The following is a 22,190-nucleotide window of genomic DNA, read 5'->3' on the forward strand; positions in this document are numbered from 1 at the left end:
AATCTTCCAAATTAAATCAATTGAAATTTTAACACAAATAAAATCATACTTTATTTTTAAAGCCAGAAAATTTCTTAAATAAACCAAACTTTATTCCATAAATCATAGAACAAGAATTTCGAAAAGTCACACAGTTTTGATCATGACACAATTATCCAATTCGTCCTAATAACCAAAGGCTAATGGGGAATACAAAGGCTAGCTAGCACATGTATATGAGTACTCATTCAATTCATCCTCAACTAGCACATACCTCAACACTTCAGCCAGAGAGGGAATATAATCCAATTCGTCCCACTAGGCAAGCTAGTGAAGAATTCAAACATATAGTCATGAGAACTGTGGTTTCAAACCATTTCAATAATTTTCCAAACATCAAAATATTCATCAATTCACATTCTTATTTCATTCAAATAATTTCCCAAAATTGGGCTAGCAACACATAATTTTTGTCAATCAAAGTATTCAATAATATAATAAAGACCATAAACTATCTTCACAACTCATTCAATACCAAATTCAATTTGAAAAATAAAAGAGATTTAGTTATTGTGCACAAACCTCTTTAATTAGTCTTGACTTGATCCAACCTTTCTTTGTTCCTTGGATGGCTCCTTACCAACTAAAACACATAGTTAAAGTGTTTCAATATCCACCCAAGCCATTTCTACTAATTAATCCAATAAATTGAATTTTACATACTTAATTTTACTTATAAATTCTCCGAAGGGTTGAGTTCTTTGTATTTGATAATATTATGGTTACTATTCACATCACTATTCACTTAAAATGTTGACTTTTTCATAATTAATAAGTATACCATTTCTAAATATATGGTCATACCACATTTTGGGTCACAATTTTATTGGTATTGGTTGTCAATTGAAATTCAAGGCCTATTAGAATTAATCCCAAAATTTCAGATTTGGTCAGCAATGTTTACTATTCCATTGGACTAATTTACAGTAAAAATTTGGCTAAACTTTCTTCATCAAAATTGTTCCTTAATGTGTTTAGTTTAATTCCCTTTTTGAATCGCTCCATTTAAGGTTTTGTAGCTCAAGTTATGGTATTTTTACCATAACTGGCTGGATTGGTCATTTCCAAATTTTCTGGGCAAATTTTTGGTTCTGGCAATTTTAATGACCTTAGTAATTTGACTAGGTTGTGGTCAAAATTTGGATTTGTGTTCTTCAAGAAAGTTGTTCTACTATGTCTAAGCTTTCCAATGATTTAAAAATCAAGTCATTTGGACCTCTCTACACAAAGTTATGACCATTTGAACATGCACTATTCATTTTGTTAATTCTGCCCAATAACAGGGTACTATTTCCGGATTTAAGCAGACTTTAGGTCAACTTGAGGTTAGTTTTGGGTAAGGTTTTTGCATGAAAATGTTGCATTATGACCCTATTTTCATCTCCAATTGGCCTCATACCAATTGGAGCAACACAATTCAACTTATAGACGTTTAAACTAGCTGGACTCATTAGTCCAGAATTCAATCACTCCACATTGGCAACTCAACTCAATTCCAATCATCAATTTATAATTCAAAACACACTAAATGACCAAAATTGAGCATCATACACATCAATTGGTCATAAATTCTCAAAATTCCCAATTTCTCCCAAAACCCTAATCACCAAGAACCCTAATTTTTTCTAATTGTCACATATTATGCATACTAACTATCTCAATCATGTTTACTACTCCAAACAAGTTCAATTTCATGTTTAATTAAATTGAAATACTTCAAAACCCTAGAAATTTATGGCTGGCCGAAAATTTATCTTTCTTCTACATGCATGATTTTTTAATTCTCAAGTTAAATTTCTACTTACTCAATCTCCTTTTCATAAATATAAACTAACTTAAGTGAAGAGAGAGACTCACCTCAATGATGCTCTTCTAAAATTGGAAATCCTTCCTCTCTTTCTTATCTTTCTTCCTTCAAATCTTCAAATAAGGGCTCAACTTGATGTTTCTTACTAATTTAGTGGAAAGTTTATGGAGAAAAAGTGAGAATTTAAGCTTAGTTTTTGGGTGAAAATGGAAGAAAATGAGAGAGTTAGAGAGAGAAAGTGGAATGGCCAAAAGAGGGAGAAGAAGACCAAATGTTTCTTTTAATTTTTGTCTTTTTATTTGTGTAATTATCCCCCAAATTTTCATAATTTAAAATTTATAATTTTATTATGTCATGTATGATGTCATAATTCCCTTAAAAATTTGAATTTCCTTTTCCTTTTTCTTTTCTTCCATACACCTCTTCACTTTTAATCTATTTTTCATAATTTTAATTTCCTACATTTTAATGGACATTTAGGCCAAGAGTCACCTTTAAGGGTGAAGTGACCATATTGCCCTTTATCGGTCTAATCAATTTTTCTAGTAACACTAAGTTACTTCTTGAACTCTAATTCAATTATTTGAGCTTGTTCTTAATTCTTTTCTATAGTTTTCACAATACCATTACTTTCGCAATTATCCCTAAGTCTAGGGTGTCACAGGGCCCCATACGAAATTAGGGTAGCAACTGAGCTCGCAGTCACTTTCCAGTTCGGTCACCCATCGCTGGGACCTCGGCTCATTTAACCGATTATGCTTTGTTTTTTTTATTTCCATTTTACCTTCATGTGATTACTATTAATTTTATTTATGGCTTTTCTAGGTGACTTAAATATGGTCCTAAACATCCTGATTGTTCGGACAGACACTAGTCACTGGAACAATGGAATGTACGGAACTAATGAACATAGGGGTGTTACATGTATGAAATTTATATGCATGCAATATGAAAATTTGATAATGGCATAAGTTATGTGCATACAAGTATTGTTGATTACATCATGTGAAAAAATAGAAATGATAATTGCCTTATTAAGCCCGGGTAAACCTAGATAGTGAATTATAGTTTTGGATAGATTGGCATGCCAATAGGGGACATCATTAGCGGTACTGAATTAATTATATTACTAGATTAATGAATCTCTATTAGAGGCACCGAGTGCTTATTGTTGAACCGGTCAGAGACACTGAGTGTTCAGTACCGGGAACTCCATATCCAGACAGTTATATAGAGGCACCGAGTGCCCATTGTTAAATCAGTCAGAGGCATCGAGTGTTCAGTACTAGGAGTCCCATATCCAGTCCATATAGTTCTGTCATAGGTTACTGTAGGCACAAAACAAATCTTAAAATGTAATATTAATTAAGAAAATGCACATAAATATAATAAGAACTAAGTTGAACCTTGAACATTTTTTATAAAATCTCTTATAATATATATAAAATTTTTGCTTTTATTCTTTTTAAATTATTAGTACACTACTAAGCTGTGAAGCTTACCACGTAGGTTCTCCCTCGTGTAGGTACAGAAGGTAAAAAGTAGACAACCAGAGACAGGAGAGGAGAGAGTGGATATGCAAGAAAGTCTGAAGTCACCTCATACTTGGACCTTGTGGTAGATGCACTACTAACACTAGATGCAATTTTGATCACTCATTTTTGTATTCCAATTATTACATATCAAAATACTTGATATAAATTTATTTTAGATGACTGTAAATTAAGTACAAACATACTTTGTTACATTTACAAATTTATGTTTAAATATATGTTATGTAAATATTCACATATGATGAAGAAATGAATTTGATTACAAGTATGATGAGAGTTGATTAACAATATTGTTGCAATTAAAAATATGATTGTTAACAGGTGTTAATAACAGGTGGATGTTAAAAGTTTAGAGAAAGTTCTTGCAATTTTTCCCTTTGAAATTTATAATTAAAAATTAAAAGTAATCATTAGGGAAGAAAATGATTCAAATATAAGTTTAGGTGCTCTGTGCACAGAATATGGCATTTCTTGCTTGATTTCACTGTGAATCGGGTTGGGGGTGTTACATAAGCACCATTGAACAATATGTTACACTTGAGATCCCAGCTCCTTTCATTCCTCAATGGAAACACCAAGGATATTCTCATTTACATTTTGGAGTTGTTTGAATAATCTTGACACTCCATGGAAGATGAGGTTTGCTAGTCATGGCTCAACTCTGTTTTTTAGATACTCGTTTTCTTCATTATGAGCACGCTATTATTGGAATTGCATCATTACTTTCCATGCTAGGAGTGTAGTACTCACCTTTTTTTCAATTTATAATATGTCTTTGCAAAATCTCAATCTCTCTACAACCTTAAAAGTCCAAGTTTAACTTGTTAGAGTAGAATAAATTGTATCTTCTATATCGGTAACTTTTCATCATTAAATCATTTATAGACTCCAGGATCATGCTATTGATCTGTCACAACTCAGAGTCTCCTCATATGCCTTATATATTCTGACCGACACAGAGACTACACCTACTATCGTCCAAATCCCACAACAATTGTCTAGGGATGAATTAGTAAAGCTAATTTCAAAAGAATGCTTTACTAATTATGAAAAGCTCCATAACAATTTTCATCCAGTCTAAGCTTTTGAACCCGCTTTCTATAACAAGAAGACGACATTGTTAAAACAATGTTTAAGACTTCAGATGAGGCTTCCATTTCTTCAGCAATGCTAGCCATCTTCCATTCTTGTATGGTTGCCCCTGTACGAGGAAAGCATGATAAAATTGCTATTGTCTCATTCCATTCTAATGGACTTCTAGTCTACGCAGAAAAAATAAATGGACACTTTATATGGGATGTTCCTGGATCTGATAGATGTGATGAAGGATGTGGATGCAAATATGAATTTGATGATGATGATTATTGCACTCCAAGAAAAACAAAAGTCCAGAAAAAAGCATTCCTCCTCTTACAAACATTTTACTCCTAGAAGAGGTTCCTCTTCGTACTCTGGTCCACGAATAGGAATACACAAGGAGACTGTTCAGAGAAAGCCACTGCCAATTTATGAACTTGCTCTGGAAATACTCAGAAAAGAAGGGATAAAGACTCATCTGATCTCTCCCACTCTGCCAATTAACTATTTTTAGATTATAGTCTATTTCTTCCTTTGGTTTTTTAACTTTTCTGCAAGCCTCAAAGTTATCAAATTCCTAAAGGTTAATATTGTATTAATTTTTTTTAGTTTTTCAAAATGCAAAATGATTAATTATAACTCAAAAAATTATCATTTTATGCATAGATACTTTCGATCTTGGAGGTTTACCAAAATTTATTATTTAGTCCCTATATTTTTTAAATTAAATAATTTAGTATATGAGATTTGACAAAATCAATAATTTAGTCCCTGTTGTTAGAATTTAGTTAAGTTACCATTAATTTTAGCAAAAATATCAAAACACTCTTATCTTTATTTTTAACATGAAAATAATTTTGTCTCTAAAATTTTATTTTCTTATTAATTTAGTCCAGAAGTTTTGTTTTATTAACAATTAGGTCCCTATATTTTTAAAATGTTGGCCACTTTAAATTAAAAATTTTTAAATTTAAATTATTAAAATATGGATTAATTACTTAAGGTCCTTAAAAATTTTGGTTAATTATAAAATCATCCATATATTTTACAAATTGATCCTTAAATGCTATAATTATTTATAAACAAGCCTTTATAATTTTGTAAAATTTTATTTATGTCATTATTATTTTAATAATTAAAATAATTATATATATATATATATATATATATATATATATATATATATATATATATATATATATACATTATATTATTTTGTTTTATTTAAAAAAAATATGAATATGGACAAGAGTTAAAAATATTTTTGCATTTTGCTAAATTTAATGGGGAATTAATCGTAATTCTAATGGTAGGAACTAACTTGTAGGCATATTAAGATGTCGATGACTAAATTACATAGTTTTAAAATAGTTTTAAAATATCAAAGACTAAATTGCATGGCTTTAAAATAATAAGGACTAATTTATAAGTTTAATCAAGTATCAGAGACTAATTAAATTGACAATAAGATAAAATTTTAAGGACTAAATTATTTTTATATTAAAAATAGAGTAAAAAATATTTTAATTATTTTTACTATAATTAATGATAATTTAACTAAAATCCTAATGACAAAAACTAAGAGGATATTTGTTTTAACTTATAAGTTGGTCAAACTTATTTTCAAGTTCTAATAATAAATTTATCTATTTGTTTATAACTTTTTTTAGCCTATAAATTAAAAAAAAAAAGCTTTGTAAAACAATTTTGATTTTGATACTTATAAGTCAAGTATTTATAAATTAATTTAATAAAATATTTTAATATATTTTTTTATTTAATTTTAAAATTTTTATTATAAATTTTATTTAATATTTTTTAATATTTTAATAATAAATATATTCATAAATTATTTTTTATTAAATATATTACTACTTACTAGTCAACTATAATTATTTTAATTAAATATATGACAGTTAAATATTGCCTGATTTTGAAAATATAGGTTTTGTATAGTTTACGCAATTTTTTACTTAAAAATAAAAAAGAGTAATGTGAAGGCGAGACTCGTCGAGCTGTCAAGCCAAAAACCAAAAATCTTAGCTCTCTCCTCCTCCTTGAAGTTGAAGCCAACAGGATCAAACCAATCTGAATTGAAATCGTTTCTACATAGATATCGAGATTGATTGGTTGATTGGAGAGATTCGGAGAAATGGCACCTGTTTCAGCTCTGGCAAAATATAAGCTTGTATTCTTGGGGGACCAATCAGTGGGCAAAACAAGCATCATCACTCGCTTCATGTATGATAAATTCGATAACACTTACCAGGTAAAAATTTTATTAACATACAAAATGGGAAAGAACCCAGATCACTGTTGTTCTTACATTTTTTATTATCTAATTTTGCTTGTCTTTTGTCTCAGAGATATCAGTTTAGTTTTTGATCTTGCTTTCTAAGTTCTTCAGGTTGTTGTATCTGGGTTTGTTTATCTTTTTTTGCATGCCTTGATTTTCTTTGATGAATACCCATTTTGGGTTTTGAAGAGAAACCTGAAGGGATGAATTCAAATGGAAAATTTTCAATTTTGTTGCATTTCCTTTTGGTGTTTAATTATCAAGTAATTGTTTCAGAGCCAGTTAATATGACAAATAGTTGTCCATGAATAAATTCAGTTGTTTGATTTGATCCATGAGCCGGTAAAAAGAGTGAAGTCTTTGACATTGATCTAATGATAAACAATTCTTCTTTTTTTTTTTTTCTTTCTTTGTTCTTCTTCTTCTTCTTTTTTTTTTTAATAACATGCCTTTCTTTGTTTTAATTGCCTAATGTTCCAGCCAGCGTTACTGTAGTGTTTAGTACAAAGGGTTTGCCAGTATCTCTTTCTTTTAAAGAAATCACTTAAAAGATTGAAACTTTTACTGCTTTCTTCCGCAACATGATGGTGAAGGAGTAGAAAAATAAAGTATAATTGAATAAATTTATTTTGAGGAACAATTAGCCCATGATATGAGGATCACTGAATAAATTTGTCGCTAGACGAGGTGCAGAGTATGATACTAAAGTAGATGTAAATGATTTCATAGGAAGTTATACAGGCATTCCATGCTAACGGCAATGATGAAAAAAATTCAAGTGAATATATTGTAACTTGCAGGAAAAAGTTACAAGGACAGTTCAAGTGTCGAGGAAAAAAATTCTTTCCATCTCCAATCATGTATCAGTAATTCACTGTTAATGAGTATTGAGAACTCAATAAGATCTTTCAAGCAAATGCCAAAGCACAAAGTGGTCCAGTGAATTTGCACCGAGTCCATGATTCTGATTTCTTATTTGATCTCTAGTGTTTTATGATTATATGATCAGCTGCTGTCTTTTATACATCCCATGTCACTTTATACTAATTGTTGCCCCTAGACCTGGCCAGTGGGCTGGTCCAGTCTGGTTCCGGTCCCTGGAGCTGAGGGCTGGGGACCGGATGTAGTTTGATCTGATTTGAGCCAATCTAACGAATGAATTTTTTTTCAAATATGTTCATTTTTTTTAAAAGAAAAATAAAGTGGGGGTGGTTTGGGTGGTGGGGGGGGGGGGGGGGGGTGGGGGGGTGGTTTGGGTGTGGGTGGTGGGTTTGAGGGGGAGAGAGAAGGGGAGTGAACTTGTGTGCCAGATGCTATCTAAACTCATTGCCAGGCTTTCCTGAGAAAGATATCTTTGATTGACTATAGATCTTTAACCATCTCATTGCTAGGCAAGATATCTTTTATTGTAACTATAGATCTTTAACCATCTCAAAGCTCTCATTTATTGCTCTATATGTTAAATATGCGCCCGCAGCCCCCGCCCGCCCCCGTCCCCCCCCCCCCCCTCCCTCCCTCCTCTCTCTCTCTCTCTCTCTCTCTCTCTCTCTCTCTCTCTCTCTCTCTATGAGAAAACTGCCTTCTTAGTTGATCAGTTTAACATGCAGATAGCATTATTCTTTGAGAACTTGATTTTCATAGAATTGATGCATTTTTTTCTAATGATTTTCTAGGTTTTTATAAATTGTTTTTCTAGCTGTTTATAAATTATTTCATGAATCCAAAAAATGTCTATATGGTTTCTCGTCCTACTGATCTAATGTTGCTAATGCGTCATTGAACAAGGTCTGAAATACTTTTTTGAGAATACTTTACCTGAATGAGTAATATTGAATACTCTTATGGATGAAGGTTCTACAAGTTTCTGTGCAGACACTGATTGTATGAACCTGATTGTTGAACTGGGTATGTCTTGCTTATAATCTTGATTGTTATATTTGCTTGTGTTATATTTCTGCACGCACAAAAAAAAAAAAAAAAAAAAAAGGAAACAGAAGAAAGAAAATAAAGCAAAAAGTCATTCCTTGTTGACATATGCTCTCTTTCCTTGTTGACGAATGCTCTTTCTCATACTTCTTGCTCCTTTTCCTTTACCACTTCTCCTTGAATTCATATATTTATTTTTTTGACATGGCTAGATATCATTTTTAGTTTTCAAAGAGATATAAATCTTTTGGTGATTGCTAAGATATCTATTTTCTGCTGTTATCTGACTTATTTCTATTTTCAATTGATGTCAGGCTACAATTGGCATTGATTTTCTATCAAAAACCATGTACCTTGAAGATCGAACTGTTCGCTTGCAGTTGTGGTTAGATTCATTACTTTAAATATGTTGAACTTGTTCATGGATAGTTGATCATATATTTTATTTTTGTTTCCTATTATTTGTGGAAATATAACTATTTATAACAATTTTGTGTGTGAATCCTACAATAAGTTTGTGACTTCAGCAAAGGATCCATGATGGTTTGTTTGCACAGTAATGCAGCATTGCACCTGGATGCAATAGAAGTTCTGGGGTTTATCCATTTACGCTGCTCTGCCTTCCTTTGCGGGTGGAGGGAAGCTGTTTTAAATTTTGCTGGAGTTCTTCTCTCAACACAGATAGAGAGAGAGAGAGAGAGAGAGAGAGAGAGAGAGAGAGAGAGAGAGAGAGGGGAGATGAAACATGAGTTTATGTGAATTTCACTGTTGGCTTAAGAGAAAGAATAGAGATGGGAAAGCCATGTTTGGCAATATTTGCTACAAACGAGGTCGTTAACTTGTGAAAATCCCACTAAAGATGGAAATGAAATAGGAGTTCAGAAATGTGAAATTATATTGTTGGCTTGAGAGAAAGAACAGGGATGGGGTGGTAACATTTTCTGCAAGGGAAGTTTGATGTTTTGTGAAGATTGTTCATTAGGGAAGAAACTACATCTACAAGAAAATTCAATTTCAGCAGCAATTGATAATGAATTTGTGGAAGATATTTGCAGTGCAAAATATCTTTCTCATTGTATTTAAAAAGCTAATACACTCATTTATTGTGCATTTAGCTCATTTTCCTGATAATGGGGAAGCAATTCATATTGTTGACAGAAAGGAGGCAATGTTCTAAGGAAAACAATACAAATTTAAAAGAAAGAGTCACAAAAAGTTAAAAATAAAGGGGGAAAACCTGGAGAGTAGCAAATGAGAAGAAGGAAAGCAGAAGAATGACAAAAATGTAATGAGAGAAGGAATAAGAAAAATAGAATCAAACAAAAAGTGCAAACATTGAAGGGGAGAGGGCAGAGAAAGCCAGTATAAAAAAAAGAAGAAAATAGAGAGAAAGGGAGAACAATAGAGGAAGAATATTGAGAAAGAAGGAAAGAGGAAGTGAGAGAGAAAGAAGTAGAGAGAGAAATAGAGAGAAGTGTTTTGTATTATTCAATTCTTGGCTGACCCTCATTAGATACAATGCTTCCTATTTATAATATTTCACTCCCATACATTATCACAGCTCTATTCTCTTCATTATCATGACATTCCCCACTTCTTGAGATCATTCTTGTCCTCAAGAATGAATGTGAAAAGGTTTCATGAATAAAAGAAGAAAAATCTGCTGTGCAAGCTTTTTGAATGCTAAGGTGAAAGTTGCACTCGAATGCTAGAATTTGATTGGCAAGAAGCATTTTTTACCAAAGTTGTAATTGGGGCTAGGGATTAGATCAGTTAAAGGCTGTGGGAACCCATAGTAAGCCTAAAAATCTGTTAAACATAAACATATCCCTGTATCTCACAATCTAAACATACTTCAAACTATTACACTTTAGTTTTCTCTTTCATAAATAACATAGAATTGGCTCAGAATTTGAAAATTGGCTCAGAATTTGAACCTTTACATACATAAAATCACTAAAGTGTAATTAGTTTGTACATATATGCTCACATGAGGAGTTAGCGTAGATTTTAGACATATATAACTACATCACTTATACTTAAGATAAAATATTTATCAAAACTTGGATACCAGCAAATTAGCAAAGTAGCTATTCCTTTACATATTACTTGTCTGCTAAACATACAACATAAATGGAAAAACTCTACGCCTATTCTTTCTGCTCAAACTCCAAAAAACTATTCTATTCTTGCACACTTGCACTTGGAGTTAGGGAAAATGGGTGAACTTCACAAGCTCAGTGAGTAAACTAACCAATAATATTTAGTTATATCATTCATTTCATACATATGCAATGCATCATGCAAATGAGTTTCACATTACAAACATTTCATATAGGATGGACTAATTACCAGTGACTTCTTAGATTCAATGTGCCCGGCTTATACAGAGGCTCTTCAGGACTTCCGCTTAATATATCCAATGTGCTCGACTCATATAGACGCTCCCCAGGACTTTCGCTTAAAAGTAGTGCGCTAGGGCTTATTAGGCCTCACTTTGTCTTACCACCACAGATTATGCATGATTACATCATAGACATAACATATACATAACATAGGGAGAACTAGTGGGTCATCCAAATTCCATTATGCATCAACAACAATTATATAAAAATGCAACATATTCGTGCTCTAGATACATACACCTAGTAAACAATGAAATGATATATGTGGATGACCATGAATTGCATTTAAAGAATTTACATTATTAGGGTTAGAGTTGCTCATCTCTTATAGCCTATCAACCACCTAACACGAACAGTAACTAGCTTCGAATCCTTAGCTTTCCAAATCCATCAAGTTCGATCCTATAAACATCGGAACCTAAGGAGTTATTTGAAGCTCTAGAATTCTATACACATATCAAACATCTTATTCTAGGCCTTTTTGAATAAAGAAATCATGTTTTGAAACCTTAGGAAAGAAGGGAGATTAAGCCTGACAGAACCCACTTCGGCTGCCGAAGTCTTGAACTTTGGCTGCAAAACCCTTGAGGCTCAAAAGTCCCCTTTTTGTCCAGTAGCCACTGCGGCTGTTGAAGTCTTGGACTTCGGTTGCTGAACCCGAAAATTTTTTAGATTTTCCTGATAAGTGCTTTGGCTGCTGAAACAATAGTTTTCGGCAGCCGAACTTAGGAATTTTTAGAATTTCCAAGTCAAAAAACCAACAGAACTTTTCTTTCCAAAAACCCAAAAATGCATTTCAAGCTTCCAAAACATGATCCAAACATTCCAACTCAAGTCCAGGGCCAAAAACAACTTGGAAATAAGCTCCAAACACACATGCAAAAGCCAAATTGAACTTGAATTCAAGATTCAATCAAACTTCAACATAACATCATCAGGAAATTCTTGAATCCAGCAAAAGAAACTTGCCATTTAAGGCCTAAGGGAACTTGAAATCAAGTTTAAACTCACATGCAAACACTAAAAGTTAGAATCCAAAGTTTCACTAGCTTCATACATCACATTTATCCATAAAACATCAAGAACATAACATGCCAACCCATTCTCAACTTAGACATGCTCCAAAACTCCTCTAAACATATATGCAATCAAAGACCAACAATCTAAAATGCCTAGACATACTTGGATTCTTATAACAGATCAAGAGAAAAGAGAAATTATCTCTTTCCTTTGAATGGGAGAAGGAAGTGAATTGACGATTCTAGTTTCAATTCACTTTTACCAAGCTTTCCCATAGAAGAATCAAACTTAAAAGCATGAAATAGCCATGAAAACCTCTTCAAACTCAACCTTGCATGTCATCAAAGCTTGAAGAGAGAGAGAAAAGAGAGTTTGAGTTCTTTTTTGGCAGAAAAAAAGGCTGTTAGCCCCTTACACCCTCACTGTCGAGGGACTTTCGGCTGCCAGAAGTCATAATTCCTGCTGCCGGAGTCCATTCTGTCCAAAGAGGATTTTAAATAGTAAAAAGGGATTTCGGCTGTTGAAAGTCCATGCTTCGGCTGCAGAAGTTCCTTCTGCCCACAAAAACACTTTAAAACATTTTTTATTTTAAAATACATTTTGAACACCTTATATGTACATACACATACATTTATTTATATATCTACATACACTTTCCACCACCATTCCCTTACCTGTGGAATCTTGAATTTTGCTAAAATATTTTATCAGTGACAAACTTCTGACATCGGAAAATGGTGGGTGTTACAAAAGTAGAATGTGTATTGTGTGCTGGAAATGTTCTGCACGTATTGTCTTATAATTAGCCATCGTACATTCTCCCTCCAATGATAGAGTCTCAATTTCATTTTATTTCTTTGCTACTTCTTAGACTCATCCTCTTTGAGAAGCAAAATCTCAGAGGAATCCAACTCCAAATCATAACCAGGAAACCCAAAAATAACCTCTTTAGCAACCCAATTACCTTTGAGTCATCTAGCGTATGCCACGTGGTTGGAAAGGCCCGTATATAGCAAAAACAACGCCCAGACATGTAGCAAAAATAATGCCCTCAAGTAGATAAAAATCCATTATGTACCATAGTTGTGTACAGATGGAACTTCAAATGTAGCTAACTATCATTACTCCCTTGACCTCCATTGGTGGAGGGTTTCAAGTCCAATTCTAATGGAAACTCTATATACTTGCTAATATTCTCAATAAATGATGATTCCCCTGCCTTGAATCTCTTTAAATGCAAAGTAGCAATTGTAAGAGCCTGGTCTATCATAAATTGCTATGCCTTAGACACTTCCTCCACCTTGGTGGGAGATTATAAAGCATCTTGAATGGTTACCACATCTTCAATGTCCACACTCATGTCAATCAAAAATTCATGTTTATTAGAATAGTTACCACAGTTGTAATATAGCACTGATCCATCAATACATGCTTCGTCCAATACTCTACAGAAGTCTATTTTTGATTGCCAGAGATCTGTTTTTCCTGCTTGGCCTACAACGGACTTTCCTCGAATTGGCAATCCCAATTCACCTCCATTGCTCCCATTCTCAAAACCCGAATTATTCTCACCCTTTGCACTACTAATTTCATCTTCAAAACTTTTCTGGACTGAATCTTCAGGTTGAAATTTCTGAACAATCTTCTCTGAATTTTCAGGTTGAAATTCCTTTACAATCTCCTCTCCATCTCAAATAATATCAATCTCTTTAACATGAAAATCCCGTGTCTATCTGTTTTGAATCGGCAATCACATTTAATTGCTGTTATTCTAAGAATTCTCAATTACATGGTCTTGAATTGGCTTCGACAACATTTCCCATCTCCGATCCCATTTTTCCAAAAACTCAATTTTCTTTTAATGTTTCTCTGCAAACGTTCAATTAGACCCAGAATAATATGTTGTTGCCAAGGTTCTATTTCCATGGCCTAATAGTAAAAGGGCTTGGTGTGGATTATGACAAAAGGAAAGATTTATTTCCAAGAAAATTGGGTAAAAGAGTTGAAAAATGAAAGGATTTGAAATAGACCTGAAACAGAATATGTTGTTGCCAAGGTTCTATTTCCATGGCCTAATAGTAAAAGGGCTTGGTGTGGATTATGACAAAAGGAAAGATTTATTTCCAAGAAAATTGGGTAAAAGAGTTGAAAAATGAAAGGATTTGAAATAGACCTGAAACAGAGGAGATTCAAGGAGGAAACCCCACCCTAATTTCAGGGTTCTTAGGAAAAGAGAGAAATTAAGGAAAAGAGAAAGAAGATATTGCAGAGAATTAGAAAAGGAAGAAAGAAATATAAAGAGAAAGAAATATGAATCTCAGGAAAGAATGAAAGGAAGGAAGGAAGAAGAGAATTTCAAGAAAGAAGAACGAGAAAGAATGAGAAAGAAGAAAGGAAGAAGGAAATGGAAGAAGAAGAAGAATTGAAGAAGAAAGAAACCTGGAATTTGGGAAGATAGCCCCTGATCTGGACTTGTTTGGGACTCCAACAATTCATTTGGAAGCAAAGCCCATCGTCGAATGGAGCTCTGATACCAATTGTTATGTAGCAGAGTTTCTAAGACCGTAAACCTGCAGAATAAGAAGAAAGAGAAAGGGAGAACAACAGAGGAAGAATATCGAGAAAGAAGGAAAGAGGGAGTGAGAGAGAAAGAAGTAGAGAGATTCAATTCTTGGCTGACCCTTATTAGTTACAATGCTTCCTATTTATAATATTTCTCTCCTATACATTATCACAGCTCTATTCTCTTCATTATCATGACGCATGCATGCATACCTATCTATCTTTATGTACGTGTTAAGTGCAAGGATGTCTGTGATAATATTACTGATATTTAATTTCAGTTTATGCTTGATTTTCCATGTTTTAGGAAAACCTCCAACGTGGAATGCTAATATTGGTTAACGTGTGTGGTTTCAGGGATACAGCTGGACAGGAAAGATTCAGAAGTCTCATACCAAGCTACATTAGGGATTCCTCAGTTGCTGTCATTGTGTATGACGTTGCAAGTATGCAATTTTATGCTAATATGTTCTGTCAGTCATCACTTTCATTTAAGCAGCTTAATAAATTTGCATGTCAACAAAGATCAAGTCAAGTCATTTTATCTACATGCCAGTTCCCTTATTTGTATATTGGTTTATTTAAGGCTGTAAACTTACTTCATATGCTTTTACTGCATTTTGAAACTCATTGGCGCCTAAGGTCTTCCTTAGCTCTCCCCTTTCTTTCTTATTGTTGGGAATCATTTTCTCACACCTTGTGGATGTTCCTTAACTTAATATTTTGTACTTTAGGTCGGCAAACTTTCCTGAACACATCAAAATGGATTGAAGAGGTTCGCACTGAGAGAGGCAGTGATGTGATCATTGTTCTTGTTGGAAACAAAACTGACCTTGTTGATAAAAGGTGAATGCCCAATAGCTCAAATCAAATACTCATTGTTGAACCTGATCAATGTTTCTCATTTTTTTTTTAATTTCTGTGCCTTTTCTAAGGTGTTGACAGACATTGAGCATAATATTTTTTCTGTACATCAAAGCTGCATAGAGTCATTTTTTTTTAAATTCTTGGGCAGTCTTTTAGGCGAGAATTTTTCTTATATGTACATAAATATTCAATGATTTAAAGTATTTGATTCTTTGATTTTATGTAATTTGAACAAGTTTGATCTTTGATTGGTGCTGCCTTCTATGCATAGACTTTCTCTAATGCGTATGATTCAACAGGCAAGTCTCTATAGAAGAAGGAGAAGCAAAGGCTCGTGATCTTAATGTCATGTTTATAGAAACTAGTGCAAAAGCTGGTTTTAATATTAAGGTATGCTCTAAGTTTTATCTTTTATCTTTCTTTCTCTTTAAACGCACATACTCCAAAAAAAAAGAAAACACACACACACACACACACGTATATATATACATGATTTCTTGTCCTAAATTGAAGATGAATAGTTATTCTGCCTGTTGGTGTCTTTTGAGTCATGGCAAAATAATCCATACACAGGACAATATGAAAAAGGGGGGAAGAGAGAGAGAGAGAGAGAGAGAGAGAGACAAAGAGATGGAGCCCTGTGAGCTGAATTAATAACTATATGTCGAGGGTCCATCTTAATTAGATGTTACCCTTCTTTTTAGTCCACCTCTGATTAGGAGTCATGGATTAAGCATTCTTATTGACCCCTTTAGCACTCCCATTTTAAGTCTTTGCAAATTTTTCTAGCAGGTTTTCCATCTGTTATCTTTCTTTTGTACGGATGAGCCTATTAGGGAAATGGGTAGCTGGTGCTTGTTTTGTAAGCCATTAGACTCATTTGTGCAGCAAAAACCAAAAAGGTGAAATAATAAAACGGAAACTAAAGTTACAGTTAACTTTCTTGACCTTATGGGTTAGTGGAGACAAATCTATGTAATTATGAAGGCTTTCTACATTTGTTATCGTCGCACTATAGTGATTGGATCGATTACTTAAGGCTGTAGCACCTATCGTAGTGCCCATAATCTGATGCCAGTTTCTTTCTTATTTAATAATTTGTCTTTATTTGTGCTTCATGTATGAATTTTGTGCAGCCATTGTTCCGGAAAATTGCCGCTGCCTTACCAGGCATGGAAACACTTTCTTCAACTAAGCAAGAAGACATGGTTGATGTGAATCTGAAGTCCAGCAGTGGAAACGCATCACAGTCTCAGGCTCAGTCAGGTGGATGTGCCTGTTGATGCCTGGAAATTTTGCCACGCCAATTCTCTGATTTTGTTGCTATCACAATCAGATGGGATATGTAAATGTTTAGTTTAGTTCGCTTTTCCCTTGGTTCTCTTCCTGTTTGCTTAAGATTTTGGGATAAAAAATGGCTGAAGAGCAAGGAGTAGAAATTGATTCTTGTGTTTCATTGGTTGGTCATAGTTTCTGAGACGTGCGATTGAATGAACTCACCAACTCTGATAGGTGTCCTTCCTTGTTTTACTATTATAAACTGAGTAATAATTACTGGTTTATATGATTTATTTCAAATCAAATGGCTTAGTAACTTATGCCTCTTGCATCTTTGTTTAATAATGTTTGATTGGCCAGTGTATTATATTTGGTGGATCACAACCTTCAAGGGTCACCTTCATCCTTCCAAAAGTTGGGAAAGGTCCATTTCTCTTATCTGAGTCATGAAATGTACATTTAATATTAGCTGTACTCGTACAGAGAGGCTCACACTGAAAATCTTTGCCTCTTAGTGAACCTTCTTTAGGGCCAAAATTAAGTATGATAGTGAATTTCATGCCATTGGAATGTTATTACAAGCTTCTTAAAATGTCAAAATGCCATCTGTGAATACTGTATTGCATTTGAACTGTCTTTTTTGCCGACCTCCGATGGTTGAGGTTGTGAAAGGAAAGGTTACGTTGCTACTTGTTATCTCATATTGGTTTAGGACAAGTTGTTTGTGTTGTATATAAGACTTAGGCAAATTTTTTCTCCTTGAGCTAGCTTTTGGGTGGGGTTCGGCCTAGTTCATTTTGCCTAACCTACTTCAATTTTGGGCGACTAGGAGACGTGTTTGCTTGCAAATTTCATACTCCAGATGTTTATATCTTGGTGTAAGAGGGGTGTGTTGTCCCACATTGGTTTAGGATACGGTGCTTGCGTTATATATAAAACTTTGATAAACCTTTTGTTATTGAGCTAATTTTTGGAATGGAGTTAGGTCCAGTCCATTTTCTTTACACTGATAGAAAGTTTCTTATGCACTTGAAAATAGGTTAATTTTTCCTAGCAGCCCCTTAATTTAAAAAAAAGTTACATAAAAGTGTTTCATGTCACAATTTCATCATATGTGGTAGTGTCATGCTATAAGATAAAAAAAATTTAGAAAATTAAAGTATCACATATGAAATTTATATGAGTCTCTCTCGTGTAACTTGTCACTCATGTCTATTAATCATATTCAAAAGTCTTAAAATTATATTTCTTAATCGATTAGGGATTTAGTTATTATACTACTCGAAATACTCATAGCAATTAGAACTCTGTAATTTCATATCTACACACATAAATAAAGTATATTTAGCATAACAAATCATTTCACCAAAAAAATTCTAGCTTTAAAATCATAAAACCTATCTAATACAGTTACTCCATATTTTTTGTATAAAAAAAAAAAGTTTACAAACCCATTTGGCATTAAGTTTTAGAGGCCAAAAATTGCTTTTTAGAAAAACACCATTTTAGATGTTATTGAAAAAAATTGTTTAGAAAAAACTATTTTATTAGTTTGGTATTGTTATGCTAAAATATACCAAATTTATTTTTAAATCGATTTTAATATTCTAAATCTAATATATTTAAGAAAGTATTTTTCTCAACAATAATTCTAATAGTGATGCCAAACAGGCTTGACATATTCATTTTATAGTGTGATATGCCACATATTAAATTGATATATAAGAGACTTTTATGTAACATTTTGTAAATTGATATTATTTATGGTAATAGAATGAAAAGGAGGACGGAAGTATAACAAACTTTAAAGTTGAGGGATGGTTGGTAAAAATTAGCTGTTAAAAATAAAAACAAAAAATGCAAAGACCCACAAATTAAACAGGATCACCTGAGAGGCTAGAAAGTGAACGCTAAAGTTGAATGTTTGTGGCTACTTTTACCATGTTTGGCTTATTAAATTGCCTTCCAAATTCAATGAATAAAATCTAGGGTTTTAGTTTTGGGTTAAAGCTTAATTTCACTCATGTACTTGTTGGAAAAGTTCAATTTAGTTTATTTTCAACTTTTTGTTCAATAATGTCTAGAAGTTAATTGAGCCTAAAAATAAGAAAATTAAGAAATTGAATTTCTTAAATTTTGTGTTTAAATCAAGAAATTTAGTTTAAAAATCAACAAATTGAACATTTTGAATTTTGATTTAAATTTGAAATTTAGCCTATATATTTTCATTTTAACTAAATTGAGCTTAAATTAAAACTTTTGAGTTAATTTGGATAAAAAGTTGAAAGTGGACTAAATTAAAGTTTTCCAATAAATAGAGAGGCGAAATTGAACCTTTTCCTTTTAGTTTTATGACTTTCTGCAACTTCAGTTGTCTTGTGTATAGACAAAATTTATAGAATTAAAGGGTTGATTGGATCCTTCACTTTGGATTTTGCAAAAACCCACTTTGAGGAGTTTTCACAATTTTTAAATTAATAAATTCATATGTGAGAATATGAACCAATTATTAGAAGTGTGAAAAGGCTTTAATCAAGCTAAATTAAGTTTGATGCTAACAATAATTTTGATTAAAACAGCGTAACAATAGAGTTACATGTTTTTTTATGAAATTTGCTTTAACCTAGAAAGTGAACATGACTATCAGCATTGGTCATTGTGTTGGGCTTGGAATTGTCTCCACTTAAGTCATTTTGGCTTGGTTTCCCCATACTTTATATTTCTTCATTTTATTTGTCTTTTTTTGATGTGGGACACCAACACTCTCCCTTAAGTGCAATTGGATTGGATTCAAGTTTATGTGTCCAGTTGTCACTTGTACTACATGCAATAACCCATTTAGAGTCTAGCCTTTTCTTTTTGGCTTGGCTCTATGGGTTTAATTCTTTTTCTTTACTAGCCATGGATCCATCTAGGTTTGTCTCTTGTGGCATTGCCCATCGTATGCCATGTCAAAATTTGTTCTGACCTGAAGAGTTTGGATAACTATCGACATTGGTCATTGTGTTCAGTTTGGGGTTGTCTTCGCTAAAAAAGCTTAAACCAATTTGGCTTGGCTTTCCCTTGCTTTATATTTTGTTCATCTTGTTCACCTTTTTCTGATGTGGAACACTAACAGTTTTTACTTGTCTAGCTTCTAAGCTTCATTTACTTAAAAGGTTACATAGTTTTAAATATAATATTAAACTGCATTAGGTAATTATTTGTGCACAAAATGGATTTTACTCCATTGAGCATTTCAAAAAGCTATATGACATTTGTTTTTCAAGTGTCTATGATTGCGAGTATGCCAAGAACACTAAGATCCCAATTGTGTAATGTAAATATGATGTTTTGACTTCTAATTAGAACAATTGTGTGGTGGGAAATTAAGTACCTAATTTTTTTCTACATTTCCTTGACTCTACTAGAATGCGTTTCGTCAAGATTTTATCTACAATAACTAATTTTGTTGAATTAAAAGTTGATTGATTGCTAAATAGTAAATTGAGTGCTTGTGCTCTTTGTCACACCCTACTACTCTGTAAGATGTAGCATGATCCCGTAGTACACCTAATGAATTACAGTACTTCGCCTATCGATAACCCATTAGATATACTACAAGGGATTTTAAAACAATTTTCGTGAAATTTAAATCATCGATTAAAATCTGGTGTTATAAAATTTTTTTTCAAAATTTCGGCAAGGTACCGGCTGTGTTTTGAGAAAGCAGTTCTTCAAACCTGAAAAGAAAAACACTCTCAAAATGTTTTCTCAAATCCAACTCTAATAAACTTCATTTCAACTCACAATTCAATCTCAATAACCAAATCAATTTATTTTCAAACCAACCTCATCATAAAAGAAACATTACCTTGGTTACAAGACTCAAAATTAATATTACAAAACTATTCAGGTAAATGAAATCTCAAATTTATATTTACAATAATTTACATTTAATTACATACCAAAATATTTTACAAGAGTTTTTATACAACTGTTCAAATAATTTACATACATATTATTACATGCATACATCAAAACCTGTGTACATGGGTATACCTGGAGCTGATCTGAATATCTCTTCAAAGAAACTTACTCAATTGCTCTATGCTCTTTTCACCTGCGACAGCACACAAAGCTATCGCTGAGTGGTGAACTCAGTGGTGCACAACTATAATTTAAAACATAATACAATATACATTGACAAAATTTACAGCAAATAATTTGGAAATCTAAATACTCATCAAATTCCGAAACTCAAAATATTCATTGCCAATAATATAAATTATTTGTATAAAATGACTTTGATCAAGAAATTCAATTTATCAAATCATAACTAACCATTTAAGGTAATTCCAACAATTTATTGGAAATAAAGATTAATTCCAACAAAATCAATTATACATAAATCATAATTGAAATCACAATTCTTTACTATTCAAAAACCATTCTTTATCTCAAAAGCCATTCTTTATCTCAAAAGCCATTCTTTATCTCAAAAACCATTCTTTATCTCACTAACTATGCAAGACTAATTCGAAAGGGCCACCTTCGGGGTGATTCTAACTCCCTATGGTCGGAGAGGTCGAATCATCGTGCACAATATACATCACAATAATGAAACTTCCGAAAGGGCCATAACATAAAAAACTTAGATCTAACCTCTAATAAGGGGAGAATCTAAGCCTGTGCACGTACCATGGTAATCAAAACACAACTAACTCCATTGTCTTCTCAACAAATGAGAGAGACGGGTAATAACCTAGTCAAACATCTATAGTGAGATATAAAACAATATCACAATCCTTTTAGTGAGCATAAATCACAATACAATTCGATTCAAAGTCAATTCCAATATCCAATAATTTTTATACTCATCACAATCCAAATCATAAATTTACATTTTTCTATGCAAATTGCCCATCACAATTCAAAACATGTTCTATCATAATTTTCCAAAACATAATTTATTCAATTCGCAACAATGCTTAATACTTGTGGAAATACCATTTCACAAAGCTAAATTCATACATACTATAAAAATTTCAAAAATCATTGAATTAAATCCAATGCTTGCTAAACATAAAACATAAGAAAAATATATCATTTAATCATATAAAATATTCAGAACAAAATCAGTTAAAAACTAATTGTGCACAAACCTGGTTTGAGTCACCTCTACGCCTTGACTCAATGTTCCTTATACTTCTCAATATCCTTTTCAACTGAAACACACAATTTAAAGTGTTTCAGTACTCAATGAATATGTTTCTAACAATAAAATCCAATATCTAAATTTTCTTGGTACTATTCTCTTCAATTCATTTCATTAGTCAACCTATAATGTTGACCCTTGATGTACTGTAAGTGAGTCAATC

At 32.6% G+C, this 22,190-nt stretch overlaps 1 protein-coding gene across 1 annotated transcript; it reads left to right on the forward strand.

Moving 5' to 3' along the window:
- The first annotated feature begins 6,443 nt into the window (after positions 1–6,443).
- LOC110657198 (ras-related protein RABH1b) lies at positions 6,444–17,150 on the forward strand. Its single transcript, XM_021814314.2, has 6 exons — positions 6,444–6,745; positions 9,013–9,083; positions 15,043–15,131; positions 15,420–15,531; positions 15,852–15,942; positions 16,689–17,150. The coding sequence occupies exons 1-6, from the start codon at positions 6,629–6,631 to the stop codon at positions 16,833–16,835; spliced, it is 627 nt and encodes a 208-aa protein (XP_021670006.2). The 5' UTR covers positions 6,444–6,628; the 3' UTR covers positions 16,836–17,150.
- The last annotated feature ends 5,040 nt before the right edge of the window (positions 17,151–22,190 follow it).

This window comes from Hevea brasiliensis, chromosome 18, assembly GCF_030052815.1.
Source record: "Hevea brasiliensis isolate MT/VB/25A 57/8 chromosome 18, ASM3005281v1, whole genome shotgun sequence".
NCBI classification, from domain to species: domain Eukaryota; kingdom Viridiplantae; phylum Streptophyta; class Magnoliopsida; order Malpighiales; family Euphorbiaceae; genus Hevea; species Hevea brasiliensis.